This window comes from Cyprinus carpio, chromosome B16 (assembly GCF_018340385.1).
Source record: "Cyprinus carpio isolate SPL01 chromosome B16, ASM1834038v1, whole genome shotgun sequence".
Classification (NCBI taxonomy): Eukaryota; Metazoa; Chordata; class Actinopteri; order Cypriniformes; family Cyprinidae; genus Cyprinus; species Cyprinus carpio.
In genome coordinates, this window is record NC_056612.1 from 24,336,246 (window position 1) to 24,356,429 (window position 20,184).

At 35.2% G+C, this 20,184-nt stretch overlaps 1 protein-coding gene across 1 annotated transcript; it reads right to left on the reverse strand.

The window, feature by feature from the left end:
- Positions 1-1,700: 1,700 nt before the first annotated feature.
- Positions 1,701-12,878, reverse strand: gapdhs (glyceraldehyde-3-phosphate dehydrogenase, spermatogenic). The gene is made up of 11 exons (XM_042741651.1): positions 12,758-12,878; positions 6,899-6,958; positions 5,927-6,023; positions 5,216-5,322; positions 4,814-4,904; positions 4,604-4,722; positions 4,392-4,473; positions 3,526-3,677; positions 3,282-3,444; positions 3,091-3,188; positions 1,701-2,103 (listed from the first exon to the last, which is right to left on the reverse strand). Exons 2-11 carry the CDS (start codon positions 6,925-6,927, stop codon positions 2,034-2,036), a joined length of 1,008 nt encoding a protein of 335 aa, XP_042597585.1. The 5' UTR covers positions 6,928-6,958; positions 12,758-12,878; the 3' UTR covers positions 1,701-2,033.
- Positions 12,879-20,184: the final 7,306 nt, after the last annotated feature.

Here is a 20,184-nt window from a genome sequence, read left to right on the forward strand (position 1 = left end):
ACACTTTTTTCTACCACATCTTTTCCTTCCCTTCGCCTCTCTATTAATGTGCTTGGACACACGAGCTCTGTGAACAGCCAGCCTCTTTTGCAATGACCTTTTGTGTCTTGCCCTCATTTGTGCAAGGTGTCAATGGTCATCTTTTGGACAACTGTCAAGTCAACAGTATTCCCCATGATTGTGTAGCCTACAGAACTAGACTGAGAGACCATTTAAAGGCCTTTGCCGGTGTTTTGTGTTAATTAGCTGATTAGAGTGTGGCACCAGGTGTCTTCAATATTGAATCTTTTCACAATATTCTAATTTTCTGAGATACTGAATTTGGGATTTTCCTTAGTTGTCAGTTATAATTAATCAAATTTAAAAGAAATAAACATTTGAAATATCAGTCTGTGTGTAATGAATGAATATAATATACAAGTTTCACTTTTTGAATGGAATTAGTGAAATAAATCAACTTTTTGATGATATTCTAATTATATGACCAGCACCTGTATGTCAGATGAGTAGGATATTCAGTAGTCAGTAGTCACGAAGTTCTCGTTCACAAGAAGGAGAGAAAGAGTACGGAATAATTATGAATGTGTAAATATTGCTGAACACCATAAACGATTAAAGGAGTGAAACGGTTTTTTATTATTATTTTTTTTTTTCTATAGCTTGACATCAGCCAATTCCAAAAATGATAAATCTGCTTTTTGTTGTCTTTTGTGCATTAAAAATGGAATACAGGTCAACGCATTTAGTGTCTGCCTATAAAATGTTATATTTATATACATTTTTCAGGATATACCATAAATCGTATAGTTTGTGCATCTGTTAGGAAAATGCGCCATTTCTCTGTGGCGTCATGCACACGCCCCAAGGAGGAACATTTGAGTTTCATAGAAAACAGAATTAGTTTTTATTCGCCAGGTGTACACAAACACATGAGGATTTTTTTTGTGTTTGTTTTTTTGTTTAAGAAAATAGTTAAAACACCATTTTACTGTTAAGAATAGAAAACTATTTGTCAAAAAACTAAATATTTATGAAAAAAGAAAATCTTAAAGAAAAAATAAATCTCTTAACTACTTAACTACTCTAAACTTAATTTAGAGGCCCAATCTGAGCAAAAATGTGCAATTTTGTGCAGTTGTTAATTATATGGACAAAAAGTAAGATGAAATTCTGATAGCTTGCAATGTAAATCAATAAGATTTTATACAGTATGTTGCATATAAATATCAGGTGTCACTCTATATGTCCCAATAGTATTTCTTATTATTATATTTACATGGATAGTTTTATTATCTGTATACTCTGTGGGGGGTGGGGTGGGGGGGGGCAAGAAACACGAGGATTGACAGCTAAATTAATAATCATTCCTTCAAATCTTGTTTTATCATATTTGACTCTGATATTTTATTATTTATTCTTACTATTATTCTAAAAGATGTTGTATGGATGTTCTAGTAACCTTAAGTTGCTTCAGTCCAGTAAATGTTCATCTTGAAATGTTACTAAAAATATAAAGTTATTCGACAGAAGATAAGTAGATTTTGTGCAGCAGGTTTTCCCGACAAAGGTTTAATCATGTTGATAATTTAGAGTCCTTAGAAATTCATTTATCAAATGTAATACAGTAGGCTTTATAGGGTTAAACTATTACCATGATGTATGTAAGTACAGCTTATAAGAGACAGAATAACTGGAACACATTTGTTTTTCCAAACACTTTAATTAGATTCTTTTTAAACTGCATTACAGTAGCTTTTTACCTCATGTAACTTTATATCAGTTATTCTCTTTACTCCAACACAACGTGATTACACCCAGAATGGCAACAACTACAGCAATGCTTGTGGAGTGACACCGACACAAATACCGTCAAAAGAAACACACACGCACACACATAGAGGTCTACAGAGACGAATGCGTCTCGTAGGTGGGAACAGGAATGCTAAGGCGTGTCACTATGGCTTCAGCTATGAAATGAGTGTGTTGAAAAGAAGGAATGGTAGGGCCTTGCTGCTGTCGCAAAACTTGGTGAGTTACTCTTTGGAGTGCATGTACACTAACAGGTCAGCAACACGATGGCTGTAGCCGAATTCATTGTCATACCTATGACAAAGAAAAACAAAAGAAGATTAGAGCATTGCTTTTTCTGCTGCTGCTAAAACATTTTTATTTATTTATTTATTTTGCATAGGGTGATATAGCTTTAAAATCTTGATATTTTTCTGACATTTTACAATAAATTTACCATTATTTATGCACTGTATTTTCCCTGAAAATATTTATCTTGACCTAATAGTAATTGCAACCAAAATATATAAATATATTTATTTTCTCCCGACATATTTAGCTATTTCTTTAAATGAACATTTATGATTAATCAATAAAAATAAGGAATACTATTTTTTAATTATTTTGTATTTGTATGCACTAATATAACAATGAATGACTATAAACAGCAAATTTGATCAACATTTAATTTTTTACTTATAAAATCAGATTAATATATGAGGGAGTCAGTTTTGAATAGTATTTAACTGATTTACAGAATTAAAAGGAACTTTATTTCCACTAAATTTGAAAGTAAAGACACTATTAAAGCATCCGTCTAAGCTCTGTCATACTTGTAATCTGTGAGAACTCTAGAAAAAATGTGAAAATGCTGTTTTTAGAAGTTCACAGTTAAGACTTAATTTTATATCACCAGCAAAAACATGGAAACATTTTGTGATTATTTGATCCAGTCCTTCCAAAAATCAAAGTTCTGTCAAAATTTACTCACCCGCATGTTGTTTCAAACCTGTACGAGTTTTGTTCTGTATGCTGAACACAAAAGAAGGTATTTTAAAGAATGTTGGTGACCAAACAATTTTTTAGGTCCCATTGACTTAAATAGCATTTTCTGTCCATACTATGGAAATCAATGGGACCCAAAGTATTTGGTAACCAACATTCTTCAAACTATCTTCTTTTGTGTTCCATGGAATACAGAAATGCATACAGATTTGAAATTACATGAGGGTGAGGAAATGATGACACAATTGTCATTTTTGGGTGGACCATCACTTTAAGTCATCTTGTTTTTGAGTTTACCAGGAGATGAGTTTGACAAAGTTGTCGTTGAGGGAGATGCCTGCACCAGCATCAAAGATTGAAGAGTGAGTGTCACCAATAAAGTCAGAAGAAACAACCTAAACAAAAACACAAATTAAATATGATTCCAACTTCTGTGCATCACTGTATATATGAAAATATGCAAAAAGAATTTTACTGCTAGCACTTACGGAATCCTCTGTGTATCCCAGAATTCCCTTCATTGGTCCATGAGCGGCCTTCTTGACAGACTCCTTGATGGCAGCGTAGCTGGCGGGCTTTGAGAGGCGGCAGGTGAGGTCAACAACGGACACATCGGAGACTGGCACACGGAATGCCATACCGGTCAACTTGCTACAAAACAAAGCTAGATGGTAAACTTCTCCAGTCAGCATCAAAATTGATCAGTTGTCTTTCGATCTGTCTTGCACTGACCCGTTAAGCTCAGGAATGACTTTGCCCACAGCCTTGGCAGCACCAGTGGAAGCAGGGATGATGTTCTGGTGGGCGCCGCGGCCATCGCGCCAGGCCTTGGCAGAGGGGCCATCCACGGTCTTCTGTGTGGCAGTGTAGGCATGGACTGTGGTCTGTGAAGAGGTACGGAAAATCATTTTTAAGATTTTTCCATTTTGTTATGTTTTTGGAAGAAGTCTATTATGCTCAAAAAAGGCTAGTTTTCAAGAATCAAGTTTTCTACTTGAATATGTTTTAAAAAGTTATTAATCCTATGATGCAAAGCTGTATTTTCAGCATCATTACTTTAGTCTTCAGTGTCACATGATCACTCAGAAATCATACTAATGTGCTGATTTGGTGCCCAAGAAAAATGTGTTATTATTATCAATATTGAAAACAGTTCTGTTGCTTTTTTGGTGGAAACTGATAAATATTTTTTAAGGATTCTGTGATGAATCAAAAGTTAAAAATAACTGCATTTATTTGAAGTAGAAATCTTTAGTAACGTTACAAATATATCACTTTTGATCAATTTTGATACTTTTATTCAGCATCCTTACTGGATAAACATATTATTTCTTAAAAAGAAAATTGACTGCAGACTTTTGAAAACGAATGCTACATTTTAATTACAGTCCAAACGTGCCTTTCACACATCATGTTGCCCATTAAAACCCACTGTTTCAATGATGTCATGCTTTTTGGTTTCCTTTCAGCCTTTATTTCTAAGAAGCAGATGTTAAATGTTTGTCTTAGTTTAAAAGTGTCAAAATAGTTGCAAAATGTTTTTTGACCCAATTGAGCACATATAAGTAGGACTCATGTCACGCCAGGCATCAACTTACCATGAGGGCCTCCTCAATACCAAAGTTATCATGAATAACTTTAGCCAGGGGAGCCAAGCAGTTAGTGGTGCAGGATGCATTGCTGTGATGTTTTCAACAAAAACACACATTAACATGGTTTTCTCCTAATGTTGCACAGGTCAGTTACTTTCACATGCATGCATTAAATATTTCTTTTGCATGCTGACATGCATTAGACTTGGTTTGCTCACCTGACAATGGTCATACTGGAGGGGTCATACTTGTCCTGGTTGACTCCCATCACAAACATGGGAGCATCGGGTGATGGGGCGGACACAACCACACGCTTGGCACCACCCTGGATGTGAGCCTATGGGGACGAATTTCACAAATTATTAGTATTATAATAATATTTGATGCTATACATTTACACTCCAGATGCCTCTGAGGTGCAGACTTACTGAGGCCTTCTCAATGCTGAGGAAGACTCCGGTAGACTCGACTACATACAGGGCACCAGCATCACCCCATGGGATCTCAGCAGGCTTCATACTAAGTGCAAGAGAGAAAAAGAATTAGCACAACACTACAGGCTATGGTTGAAACTCCTTATACTATTTCTGCAGTATCTTTTTCTGTAAACATAAAATAACCATATTAACTGCCAAAACAGTACTGTATCATACAATGCAGTGCACACTGAAATACTGTGTAGAACGATATACAAATCTTCCTTATTTGACAGTGTTTACTATGAATTTAAACATGTTTGCGGTCTATGTGTCAAGGCTGGAGTTATATCCTAACAAAGAGATGTTCCTGATGGGCAACTACGATATATAAAACCAACAAAACCAACGTACCACTGGAATACAGAGATGGCTTGACCATCAACGATCAGTTTTCCATCCTCTTGGTGCACATCTCCCTTGTAACGGCCGTGAGTAGAGTCATACTTGAACATGTAGACCTGTTAAGATAAATGATTTCAAGTTTGAGATTACTAGATTAGGATTCATTTTATAAAAATACGACACAGAAAAAAATAAATACAAAAAAATGTATTTGTAAGCTTGAAATGTATATTTAAAAAATAATTAGAAAACCAAGAGATTTGTGATATCAGTAGAAAGGAAAATAATTTCAGCACCATAAATTTTATTACAAATATATTTGGATTTTTATATAGATTTATATATATATATATATATATATATATATATATATATATATATATATATATTTTTTTTTATTTTAAATTTATTTAATTTATTTTTTACTTTTTTTTTTTTTTACTTATGGTGTGTACCATTAAATGGTGCACAATAGGACCATAAATATGCATTAAGAATTGATATAGTGCTAATTCTATTTTTACTTTAAGCATGGATGCTAAAAGAAATGCTGTTAAATTCACAGGGAAAGCTGCATGTTTGAAAGCTTCTAAAATCTCATACTAAAAAAAAACACACTTTATGTAGTGCAGGCCTAGACAGATATGTTAGTTTAACATGGCTGCTGCTGCTGCTTTACACAATGCCAAGAATCATAATTTCTGCTTCAGTGAATCTCACCATGTACTGCACGTCGATGAATGGGTCGTTGATGGCGGTGACTTTGATTCCCTTCTGCAGGCAGGCCCTGAGGACCAGGCGGCCAATGCGGCCAAATCTACACAAACACACGGCAGAGTTATTTAAGATGTTTCATAATGACACAATCTGTCTTGTATCTGTTACTTTGAAAGATGCCTCTCATTCTCCTGTATCTGTCTGCCTGCAGGGGACATGATGGAAAATTCCACTGAAGGACTGTGTGATTTCATTGGGTGAAACAAGGGAATATCTACATGTTTTTATTAAAATATGCCAGCATATGAAAGGTAAAGTGAATAATTGATGTTTGTCAGTTGATATCTGATTGGTAGGACACACTGCCTGAAAGACTATACAGCAGGAGTGTGTGTTTGTGCTTGTGTGGATGGAGGCTTAAGCTCATCCTGGGTAATCCTGTTCTTGTAATCATTCTTGAATCAGGCCCTCTCTCCCCCCCCTCACCCTCTCCACCTCTCTCTCTCTCTCTATCTCTCTCTTTTTATCTGCATTTTACAATCTCTATTTATGGAATTATTAGCTCTGTCCCAAAACCTAGTGAGCTGCCTTGCTGTTTACTGCCTCTAAATACATCTAAAGGAAAAATGTTATTTTTTATTTTAAAATGGTTTACTTTATTTTGTTCATTACTCATTTATTATCCATTTTTATGATTTAATACATTATTAGCTTTTCATCAACTCTCGTAATTTTTTTATGAATACATTTAGGAACAGAATAAATTCTAAGTTCACTTAGAATTGATCTTGATCTTGCTTCGTGCACCATCTATACCACTGTTTATTTTGTATAGTATAATTTTTAGGTGGTTCACTACATTTTGGAACAGATCCTTTGTCAAAAAAGTTTTGCATTTGGTATTTTATATTTTGTGATGTTGTTTAATCATATATTAAAGCCTTAAACATTGTGACAGTTCAGATGTAAACTCACCCATTGATTCCAACGCAAAGCTCAGACATTATTGCAAGAGTATGGATTGTGGTCCTGAACCTGAAACAAGAAAAGATAAAAACAAAGCAGGCTTTTAAAGCAATTGCATCAACTTTATAATGTACAATATAACTTTATAATAGCAGTAGTTTTACTGTTGTACTCAATGTTTAATAATGTGTAGTTGTTTTTGTACAGAACCTGCATGAACTTCTACAAAATAAGAGAAAATAATCAAATGGCATGAATTACTTTTCATTTCATTTTATCTTGTGAAATAATAGCATTAGTGTGTTATAGATGAAATTTTATTTTCTTAGATTTCTGTGATTTCGATCATACCGCCCACCCTCACTAGCAGCTCCGTGGTCTGTCTAAACATGCTTGTGGAACTGAACTTCACCAACTTTCTCTGAGCCAGTGTGATGTTTTGAATGGTGGGTGGAGGCTTAAACTGTTGAGTCCATTAGCATGCTGTCTGGGAAATTTCCAAACCTCGTGAGGCCACTGGACGTGCATACCTTATTAGCCTGGCAGAGCAGAAGATCTATTGTGTTAAGACACGTCTTTTATTCTCCTCTCTTCATGCAGAACAGGGACAGCAAGTCATGTACTTAACAATTTGTCCTTAAAGGAAGTTGCTGAAATATTGGCAGTGTATGTGCTTTGCCAAACAGTCTTCACTGTGGGCTTCAATATGCAACAAGTTGTTACATGCCCAACACTGTTTGCAGTTTTCTCTATTATCAGTGTGCCACGGTGTGTGAGGATGGGACTTATGTAATATGAACCTGACAACTGGACCAGAGTCAAGTATTTTTACATTATGCCATATATGGCTAACGCCTGAGAAGTATAAAAGGGAAGAGGAGGATGTTAAACCGCAACTGGAAACGGATACATGTGCACATGAAATGGGGATGTGACTCACTCATTGAAATTACAATGCAAAAGTTAACCAATATAAATTCAGTTAAAAGTGTAATAGCTTTCGGTTGATTTAGTTCTGCCATTAATACAAGCTGGCAGTCTAAATCAGTTTAGACTTTAGAAATGTTTAGAATAAGAAGATTTCTGCTGTCGCTCTTTTTACAGCTATCCCTGTGACTTTACCGTTGGATTTAAAACACTACGAGACTGTGTATGAAATAACTCAAGCGAGTGGCTGTAATGCGTTATACGTTGTTTGACATTTTATGATATAAACACATTTTAGCTGACAGAATTATAATGTTTATATTTGTAGTCACAACAAAATATAGCCGTCTAAAAGCCCATAGATGTGGCTAGTTGACAGAGAATGTCTCATGATCTGTTGGGTTTTATTGAGTGATGGTTTGTTTTGAGTCCACGTGTTTATACTTTCATCAAGGCAAGTAGTGCATACGGTCATTAACGAGACAAATGGTTTTCCATAGACACCATTGATTTGACCTCATCTGCCACTTCTGTCTCTGTGCACCACTGAAATGGCCAAAAATGACCTTCACGGTCTGCTTGAAAAGATGGTCTAGGCAGGGTTATTCTAGTTAACTAAAACTAAAATGTAAAAAAAGGTTTTTTTGAAATAAAATAACCATTAACTGTAATAAAATATTACAGAAAAATATTATTTCAGCTGGTTTTCAATGCAACATTTATCATTTTCATTTAGTGTAAATGAATGTATTAGAACAACTTAAAATTACTAAACCTATATAGATATATTAAATGAAAAACAATCCAAAACTGACAAAATCACAACAAAAATACTAAAACCCAAACTAACCCTAGTAACTATTAAAATGAAGATCTGAAATTAAAAATTCCAAATATTAATAAAAACTAGAACAGAATCTCAATTAAACTAAAATATCACTGGGTATTGGATATGGTTAATGTGAACTCTGTTACAGTTTGCAAATGGATATGAAATAAATCCTGTCCTAAATTGCAGAATTTGGAATATTGGCTTATTATTAGGCAGAAAATGCAAATGCTGTTCTGCGCATTTAATTTCTTGGTTTCATTGCTAAATCCTAATTGGCAAATGGCTGAGATTATGAGGTTATGCCCTAGAGTTGGATACAATGGCAGCAGATTTTATAGGGAAGAGCACTTGGGAAGTTTTTCATCAGAGTTTTATTTTCCAGGCGCTGAACGATCCATTTCCCGATGGCAAATGGCAGTTTCCTCGAATACTGAAAAATCACCTTCAGGCTCAGAACACAGCAACCAATCAATGCGACACCTTGACGATCAACCTAAAATGAGTTCAAATGCCTGTCTGTAACAAAGGAAACCATCTCACTCAGATGGATCACAGTCAGTTCAGTTAGTGTAAACACTCTTTGAAATAACAATCAGCTGCTTTTTGGCATTTCCTTATTTGTATAATGTTGGCTGTACAAGATGAGCGCTGACCCTGAACTCAAATGCAAGCTAATGCACCACAACCAATGGCCCACATGGCCAGACTGGATGAAATCAGGTCGTTTTTGCTCAAGGGCAATGTGAAAAGATATGAAGGCTGTCGTCTATGTAGAAAATAAGGCGATTTATTTTAATGCCAATGTACATGTCAAGATTTCATCAAATTCAGCTTTTAAAAATTTTTGTTCAGTGTGTTTGGTTCGGCCATACTGGATGCTCAAGGGCAAATCTAGATGAGGTCTCAACTCCATCTATACCAAGCAAATGGGAAAGTAATAGCAATTGCATTTGCAATGTTACATAATCATGAAACACTTGATTTTGTCAGCGATGATGAAGGAAGGAAGCTCAGACTTTCACAGCATGCATAAAGACCTGTCCTTGCAGCTGGCGATGTGTAACTGAAGACTGTAATCTCCTAATCGGCCCATGTTTGTGTGAAGCATGTACTGCACCTGCCCTGCCTGAGTAATCCTAATCCAAGTCCCCAGTCTTGTTAAGGACTACCAGAATGCACTGCATGTGAAATGACAAAACGCAGATTCAGCTCGAAGCTAAAATGGCTGCATTTTGTATATGCAGGTGCTGCTGGTGCAGAAATGATTTAATGTTTTGCAAACACTATCTAACAAAGTGGCTGCTGATTAATTTAGAAATGAAGCTTATGGACGCATGGAGGTGAAGCAAAGAATTAACCAACAAACAGATGAAATTTAGCTGCAAGCCTTAAAAGCCAAACGATCTGATGAAATTGTAGAGAGTGATCACATGACGTTGACAAGGTCATTCAGTGCAGGAAAACGGTGGCCGTGTCAGCATCTTTGGTTTCCCTTCCTCTCCTCTGCCTTCTTTTCTTTTCTGAGTCTTTTTTTATTTCATTTTTTTCTGATTCTCCAAAGCTTTTGCACATTTTGCCACTATGCATTTTTTGTTAATAGATGTGAATATCCCTCTTTGTGTTCTTGGGAAAACTTGGTCAATGAAAAGAACAGTGGAACAGAGTCAGAGAGAACTGGTTTCCTGCCAAAAGCCTGCTGTCTCCAATTAGACCTGGATCAAATGACACACACACACCTCTGAACTGACCCTAAATTCAGCTCCCCTACTGTTCTGTTTAACGTCTCTCAGTCTTAGCAACACTGTCACATGCATATCATGTGTAACATGACATTACACATTCAATGCTAATTTCCAAATCATATTTTTCATAATTAATTGTCATTTGAAACAGTCATTTGAGTGGAAAATATCTAATGCTGTGTGGCATAAAATGAAACGGGAACTTCATCATTGTCACTTTACAAATAAAAAAAAAAATAAAAAAAAATTAGCTTGCAACTAAATACATACCAAATGATTATGGACCTTTTTTATCATTTAAATAATTAATATCAAGCAGAGAAGTGTTGTATTTCTGGAGGGTTTGCCTATAAGGTATCCTGAGGAAGTGCTGTGTCATTCCAGCCAGACAATAGCAGCGGGGGAAAGCAAGTTTCTAGAGAACGGAAAAGCACTTTAACTAGTGCAACACATAAATGTCTAACATTAGGACCATTATTCGTGTGCCAACGGTCACATTTGGCTTCAGTTGCAGTGCAATAGATATGATGTAAGAAAATTAATCTACCCCACACTGCAACCCACTGTTCCCATTCTTGGCTCAGCTAAACGACATGTTTGAGAAGGGAATGGTATTTTAACTCTAAAAATGATTCCTCCAAGGGTGCGAATTACAGCCCAGAGAAAAACAAAAAACACCCTCTCTACAAGGCACAGACTGTATGACTGTACTGTAGCTAATTTCGGTATCATGAAACATGCAATATGCATGCAAATTATTTTGATAATGCACAATTCAATATTTCATTCTGTGAAATCAGTGCTCATTGTACAATAGTCTAATCTGCCTGTCATTTAGACGCTTTTGATGATGCAGATGCACGTGTCAAAGCAACGAACACTGCATGATGTTTGTAATGTCATGATGCATAAATCAGTGCAACGGGCCAACAAACACCTGAATAATTTTATACTGGCTTCTTTTTTCGACTAACTCCACAGTAAGAACACCAAATTTGTCTGGTGTAAGGTATCATCCACTATATAAGTGACACTTAAACGGCCAGCTGAAGGCCCTTCTCGTTGCCAGTGGCAACTGCAGAGTCAGACTGCAGAAGGTCAGTGAAGGAGGGATGGAGGTGCAGCCTGCATATCACTCCCTTGCATGCAAATATATAATATTTAAACCAAAAGTCTTCAAATTACACTTATGCACTAACAAATATATTAATGCCATTATTTCAAATGACCACAGCATAATTGTTGTTAATAATGCATAACCTAGCAGAAAAACACAAATCAGACCAAATCTGTTCAGGTGGGTCATTTGGTTGCAGGAAAACCACCTTAAACCAGCTAAAACTGGTAAACCACCTCAGGCTGGTTTCGTATGTTTTATTCATCGGGGAATTTGCAGGAAATTACTATAGAAGTAAGTTCTGAAGTTCAGTATTGCTCACGATACCCAAGGTTTTCAGATCTGAGTCATGTTCTCCACTGCAGCATCGAACATGAGTCCAGTCACGTACATGAGGGGGAAAAAATCTCCCATGATGCTCACCGTGTAACATGTGTCCTGTCCAAATTTATATTAAAATACAGATAGAAGAAGCTCTGGCATAGTCTATCTTAACCCTAACCCTGTTCTCGTATAACGCATTCAAAACCTAGCTGTTATGAGAAAGCACAAGGAATTATATCATTTGACCTTGACAGCTCGTTCGACCTTCACGATGCGAGTGATGTCTGACATTATTCCTGTTTATCTGCTTTTATATGCATTAGAGCGCAAACGGCTGCTTTAATGTTCAAAAACGGGGAGGGTGTTTCTTCTTCATCAGTTATTTGTCATTGTCAATACGTCGAATAAATATAATATAACCATTTGATTAAAATAGGTTATCCAAATATGCACTCAAACGACACACCGTCGAGTTTGGAGAAGTTATTTTAAAAAACAATTTATTAAATCATATCCCCTCCCCTCTTTCGCAGCATCTTAGCAGATGGTACATTCTGGAACGATATGACGCAATGAGACCATCGCGAGCGGCCCGCAAGGCACGTCACGCTGCTCATTCTTCAACACTTTCATATAATAAAATACTAAAAGTCACGGGTGTGAAATTAAAATTGTATATACTATAATAAAGCATTTATATATTTGCATACAGCCGCATGGAATGCATGAATGAACCACGCCTCCGTATATTCGTGCATCACGCAGAAACTGACGGATTATATAACAACTTCCTTACAAACTCAAACGAAGCAAACGCAATCCTGCACAGCTAAACGTCGTCTTTAAAATGTTTAATATGTGTATGCCATTTTGCAGGCTGTGAATTCGACAAAAAAATTATGTAAAGTCTATGAGGAAGAACTCACCTCCTTCAGTGATGCTGCTGCGGCGGCTTCTGCTCAGTTTCCGCGAAAAGTTGCACCATTTTATACCGGACACGTGCCACCGGGGCCTGTCACCCTGGCAACCTGACGTCATACCGTGTTCCTAGGATAATTTTAAAGAAGCGTATACGAGCTATCTATCACGAATGCTATGGAAACGCTGATGGGAGACTGTGTAAGACGATACTATACAAGGACATGGAGGGGAGATTTATAACATGCCTAAAACAAGCGCAGTTTCTTAGTTGTGTAGATGTGCTAGACTTCCAACATGCAAAATTAAACTCGAATGGATGCATTTAATTTTTATTGTCCCTCATCTGACTCATATTTTTTAACCTTTCTCTTGTTTTAAATGAAATTCCACTTATATGGAAATCAGCTTTTTTTGTGTTCTTCCCCTTTTTAAAAGTGGAGATCCTACACAACTAAACAATTAGCATAAGGGCCCATTTCAAAGCTGTCTGTCCTGGCCAAAGCCCTTGAAACATTTGTCAATAATAAATTAAAGGACTTTCTTTCTCTTAAGAATATCCTGTCTGATTTTCAATCTGGTTTTAGAAAACAACATATCACAACTACAGCAGCCTTAAAAGTACTAAATGAATTTATTGAATCTGTTGACAACAAGAAACACTGTGTAGCCTTATTTATTGATCTATCCAAAGCATTTGATACTGTTGATCATACCTTGCTGATACAATGCCTTGTCAGTATCGGATTATCTGAACATGCTATTGGTTGGTTTAATAACGATCTCTCAAACAGAACTCAGAGTAAACAAGCAGATGGTTTTATTTCTAGTTCACTTAATGTACTTCACTTAATGTAATGTAAAGGTGTGCAACAGGGGTCAGTCCTAGGACCGCTCCTATTTAATATATATATATATATATATATATATTCAAATATATATATATATATATATATATATATATATTAATCAAATTGACCAAAATGTTAATTATACAAATTTTCACTATTACGCTGATGATACAGTTATATATAGTTCAGCTTCCACGCCTAATATGGCTCTTTCACAGTTACAGTTTGCTTTTAATATTGTTCAGCATAACTTTTTGATCTAAAACTAGTTTTAAATGCTGATAAAACAAAAATTATGTTGTTTTCTAAATCAAAATCAATCCCTCATAATCTTCTTTCTATTACGAATTCTCAAGGTTCAGAGATTGAATTTGTGTCTCAGTATACTGTAGGTATCTCGGAATTTTAATTGATGACGCTCTCTCGTTTGGCCCTCATGTCGAGCAGCTGGTGAGAAGACTGAAAGTGAACTTGGGCTTCTATTTTAGAATTAAATCCCGCCTTTCCTTTGAGGCTAAAAAGAAGCTTGTTGCTGCCACTTTTATGTCTGTACTGGACTATTGTGTTGTTATTTATATGCATGCATCTTCCCAGTTTACATGCTATAGACACTGTTTATACACCGAGACACTAAAGTTTATAACAAATCTTAAGACCTCACTCATCATTGTGAGTTGTATGCCCGAGTTGGATGGTCTGCTTTGTTCATCCATAGATTAAAACACTGGCATGTTTTTATTTATAAATCTTTCCTGGGTTTACTTCCCTCATATCTTAATACTTACATCTGGGCATCTTATTATATTTTACCCTTCACAAGATAACCAGAGCCATTTAATTGTTTTTGCCTCTGTTTTCTGTGCAAAGCTCCTTGAAAGGATGCAGTGACAATGTGGCAAGATACAGATGCAGTATTAAAGATCACACATTATGCTCAAAAGACACCTGATCACAAAGGTTACCAGTGAATATACACAAACCCTCTTTTTGGAGGCAACTTGATTCTAATTTTTCAAAGCATTGCTATTAAAAGTACCCAGTGTGCATTTATTTTTGCTTTATTATTTAATTTCCTCCATAGATACTGGGAAAAAGCACTGTTGTTATAATTGTGACCATGAAAAAATCACTCACTTTTACTATAAATAACATGTAGTTCATTTTTACAATCCAAAAATAGTTTACACGTGCATACACGAAATGCATTTGGGATTAAATTGTTTAACCTAAACCGCTTTCATAGCCTCCTACTGGATATTAAGGTGCACGTCCTAGTCACTGTGAAAAAGCAGAAGTGAGTTTGCATGAATGTAACGTCCGGATGAGGAAAGTGTGGAATACAATTCCGCACTCTGTTGCACGTGACCTTGACAGTGGCGAGCGGATGCGATGCAGACGTGAGAGAAGGCGCGTGCTGCAGAGACTGCGCAGAGAGGAGCTGTGGGCGTGGTGTGCTCAGACATTCAGAGCAAACATATCTGGGAAGTTCGGCTCTTTTCGACTCCTGAAAGGCTCTTAATTAAGGATTTTTTGTAGACCTTTATTTTACCATAACTTTGCAAAAATTAATGGTTTGTGTGTTGAAAACCCTTTCATGTGCAATGTTTTTATGAGAATCCTTATAATTGCCTAATTTTGTGCATTTATTTTGTTACAAAACCATTATTTTGTTTGTTTTGTTTAATATTTTAATCAAACATTTTATTGCACAAATTAACAACAAAACAGTAAATAAATACACAGAACAGAACTAGAACCAAACTCAGGCAAACAGCATTAATGTCCTCAGTGAAGATTGGCATTCAAAAAAAAAATCAGACGCCTCAGCTTTGATGGACTGATCCTATTTCTTCTTTCTGTGATTATCTGCCCTGTTTCACCCCTCCTCTCTGGAAAAAAACTGGGAGCCGGCTCTCACTCGATGCGAGCCGGCTCTTCTGATTCACTACAAAGCATCGGCTCTCAGAGCCGCATCTTTTGCGCATGACACATCACTATCATGTAAACTAAATATGAATGGTGCTCCATGTTGACCTATTACCGTATTCGAGCTTTTTTTCTCGTTTAAACAGAAGACCACTTGCACTATTTTTCACATTAGAGCCAAGGAAACGATGAGCAATGAGCACCCTCGTGTGGTGTAAATATGTTAGTTACAAAAGGAGAGAAACTGGTTAAAAATTGAATTATAGGTTTAAACCCACTATAAACGAGCAAAGGCCTAATTTGGTAGATTTTCTTTCTTTTTATAAATTTTACCTGTGTGTGTTGGGATCGACTGGAAGCCCTACCTTGAATCAGTGTTAGAGTTAACTAATAAAAACCATAAAAATATTTTCATTAAAAAACACAAACTTAAATAAAAAATAAGAAACTTACACTTTTTTATTTAAACTTAAACTTTTAATTGTATTTCAGCTAGTTGCCAATGCAGCATTTATTTAATCTAGTCTACTTGAATAACTAAAACTAAATTGTAAATAAGGTCTACAATAAAAACATAATAAAATAAAATAAAATAGGCTACTTGAACTTTATTAAAAATTAAAATTGAAACATAAAATATTAAATTAAAACCACAAACTAATAAAAAGTTAAATTAGTAGCTTAATTATTATCATATTGTCAAGATATACATAATTTATGAATTACATTATTTGTTGGCCAAGACTGTGGTTTGATATTTCTGTTCATTAACTTGTACATTCTGCTTTTTGTGATAAGTATAATCTCAATAAATACAGATAAATACAGTTACTAGACATTTTTTTATTTTTTATTTGAGGTCTTTAATTGTAAAGACTGCTACCTTGGAGAACCCATGAGTTTAAAAAGGTAAGAAGAAGAAGAAGTTGATGATGAATTAGAATACAAAACTACTCAAGTAAACTAAAAACAAGAGAAAATAAAATGTAAGTGTATCACGGCAAAAACAGACTCTTGTAAAAGTTAAAATAGACATCCAACATTTGTTATTGATTATTCCAAGTTTTATGTAATATAAAGACAAGCAGAAAAACAAACATATAAATTGATGCTAGATTCACGTTAATAAAGCATTAATTAAAATAATTAACTTTAAAAAGCGTGTTTTAATTGTGTATAAACAATGATATGGTGAGGAGTTGGTGACATTAAACATGCTGAATATTTCCTCACTGGTCCTCTAGATGGAGCTCCTCATAGATACAGTAAAATGTCTAAAAGCTTTATCACAAAAAATAACTTGAGCAACACTAACATTTAAAAGCAAAACCAGAAATGCGCTTATATTTAAAACATAAGGTGTTTCTGTTTGTAAAACTCTCACTATCTTCTACTTTCTGGTGTCCTGCATGAGATTGCTTACAATTATGGTCTAAATCCATGAATGGGTGTAAATGCGACAAAAGGAAGAATGATGCAGACTGTATAAATCAAACCAAAGATTAGACCAACAGCAACACTGATATGGTTGATGATGCGTGCCATTCTGGAGTTTCTGCTGGCTATTTGCTGGTGTCCAAATGTGTTAGCATCTCGAGTCTGTAAAAAAAAAAAAAAATACTAATGTTTCAATGTTACCTTTATAGTACCTTTCTTAAATAACATGCATAAAAATTACATTTAAGGGATTCACAGGTCAGGATAAAAAATCACTAAGAAAACATTACACAAATGGAAATGAGAAAATCATTCATATCTTTAAAGGCTGTTTTCTAAAAAAAGTATTTTTCTTACACACTAAACCAGGAAGCTCCACTTCTTTAAACTCTAAAGGCCGGTTACAGAGAGGTTTTCCTTATAAACAATTAATTTTTTTTTCTGTATTTGCAGTATTTTCTGATTTGTGGATCAATAAAAAGCGAAACTAAATCCTTTTTGTGTAAAACAACGACAACAACTAACAAACCAACAAAATCTATCAAGAATTTTGAAACTTGATTTGTTCAATGTCCAAATTTCTGTTCTGGAAATGTGTGAAAATTGTATATTTAATTAGATAATGCCTCTTTTTTATTTTTCATAAAACATAATATTTCATAAAATTTGTAATATAAAACAGCTGCATTAATGTACTTTGATTAATCTGCTAGAAAGTCGGGTGACATCTATTTGGTTAAATTGAGCTATTTAGTTGTTTATTATTAACTTTTTAAATCATTCTAGTCATACAATGACTTGTAATAAAGCAAATGAATTCTTTTTCTATCCCACATTCCCTTCAAACATCTGTTCTGTGTCAACAGTTTACAAATAAATTTAGTAGAAATGTATTATCTAAGCAGTACCAGTCAACTGAAAAAAAAAAAAAAATTACGTTCTTCAAGAAGAAGCAAAGAAAATATGCGATATTTATCTTATCCAATCCTTCCTAAGGGCAAAGAAGTGCCTTTCAAAATCCAAAATGAAATTAATCCTTAACTATTTACACAAAAGATTTAACTGGGAGAACAAGTCATGCGGGTTCAGTGAGAAAGATATTGAACTCTTCTTCCAGTTTGAACTTGTTCAGCAATTTCGGTTTAAATATCAAAACTGGCATCATTCCAAACAAACATCATTACATGCTTTGACTTGTTGAAGGAAATAAACCTAGACTTTTTGATAAATAACCTACTTGTTTTATGCAAACACTTTTTCATAGTTGTAAGTATAAGGTTAAACCCCATTTCAGCGGAAGGAAGAATGAACTGAAGATATTTGTGACTTCTTTTCATTAGGGGTAACCAAGACACAAACTAACACACAAATTCCCCTTTTTGTTCTGTGGTGCACTACCGGTTTCTCTATAAACCAAAGTTACAGGAATGCACAAATCTGTTTTTTTTTTTGAGTTGCACAAATATACTGAGAGGCATCTGTCATACTTCACATGCTGTAAATAATCTGAGCATGTCAAGAATAGTTAATAATAAGCTAAATCTTTGAAAGAGCATGCATCTGTAGATGTAACATTTAATGTTGAAATGTGGTTGAAATATTGTCAGTGTTTATTTTTTTAACATTAAAAAACATTGGAACAATGTTTCTTGTAAATGCACGAAGAAGGGTTAAAAAAGGCCTATAAATTAACGTTAAATATGTAAAGTTACAATCAAAATATCAACATCGATCCATGATGTTAAATCACCAGTAAATAAACGATCCTGACTGGGTGTGTGCAATCCAGGTGTGCAAAGCCATCATACCCAAAAAAAAAAAAACTCTGTCCCTCAAAACCTCAAAAAAGTACTTAAAAAAAGTACTAAATAAATATTCAAAAATATTTCAGTAACATAATACTTCATTTTTTTTTTTCTTTTCAATACATTTACAGACATTTCTAAAATTCTGTTTTCACTTTGTCATTATGAGGTACGGAGTGTAGATTAATAGAAAAATGAAGTGTATAAGACAGGTATATGAACTAATACTTACTGTGAGGGAGTAAACAAGGGCAGCTGATCCCAGAGGCATACAGCAGCACAGCATGGTAAAGATGGAGTAGCCCAGGTAATCTGGCAGTGGATTGGCCAGTGGAGTGAACACTTCAGCCATAGGCTGCACAGTGACCACATTCTGCACCAGATATGACCCTGGAGTGTACTGGCCAGATGCCACCGGAGCTCCGTATTGCTGGAAATTGCTGGGATTGCTGTGAGAGGGAAAGAATCCAGCATCGGAGTACTCCGGAGGGTCCTGCTGCAGTGAAAGCAAAGGCTGATCTGTTTGTGGATTCTGAGATGAATTCCACTCTGTTGGAGGCTTTCTTGAATCCATGTTTCTCTTAACTGCAATTAGCTTTTCTGCAGCTCTGAACAGTGTCTGTCTCTAGTCAGTGAAGATTAATCGATTGTATTTGGGCACATTCCTCTTAAGGGGACTGGTAGGTTGGGTTGTTTTGTAAGTTGAGGAGTGACAAGATTTTGGCATAGATTTAACTTTTTGTAAATTCTCCAGCATGACTGCAAGTGCCACCTGGTGGAAGCCACATGCAACTTGAGGAGCGCAGGAAAATTCAATCTCAGGACAAAAATGTGGATGTTTTCATAATACTTATGTTTCATACACATCTGCTCATTCTTCCATAACACAAAGGTTGTCACCCAGCAAGCATGCTGTCAATGACCTAATTATACACCAATCTGTTTAGAGAATTCATCCCAAGTATATATTATGTGGTCCAAGTTTACATTACAGTACAAAATTATTCACTATAAAATTAATGAAGTTGTTACATTTTGTATAGATGATAAAACTGAAAGACTATGAAGGTGTTCAGCTACATCTGTTTTAAAGTATGTTGTTGTTTTTATATTTGGAAAGTATTTCTTTAGAAATGTAGCAAATTGCTGATTGATTGATAGCTTGAATAATTTATGTTTTGAACTTACGTTTAACATTTTTTTTTTAAAGTATGTGTGGCCTGTACAGACAGAAAAATAGGGGTATTGTTTCTGTACCTAAAGGTGCATTTGGCACAAAAGGTTGCAAGGTACAGAAAATGGTCCTTAAGATGAAAACTGTGGACCTTTGTTTTAATTTAAAGGTACAAAATCAGTTCTGACAGCAGTCAGAGTACATAATTGTACTTTTAATAAGCTTCAGGCCACCGAGGTCCA

Excerpts from the sequence above, each read along its gene's own strand:
- gapdhs (XM_042741651.1), bottom strand. The coding sequence starts at position 6,927 with ATGTCTGAGCTTTGCGTTGGAATCAATGG. Across the intron at positions 6,024-6,898 it reads CTTTGCGTTGGAATCAATGG|ATTTGGCCGCATTGGCCGCC; the intron begins GTGAGTTTACAT and ends GTGTTTGTGTAG. Across the intron at positions 5,323-5,926 it reads TCATCGACGTGCAGTACATG|GTCTACATGTTCAAGTATGA; the intron begins GTGAGATTCACT and ends TTATCTTAACAG.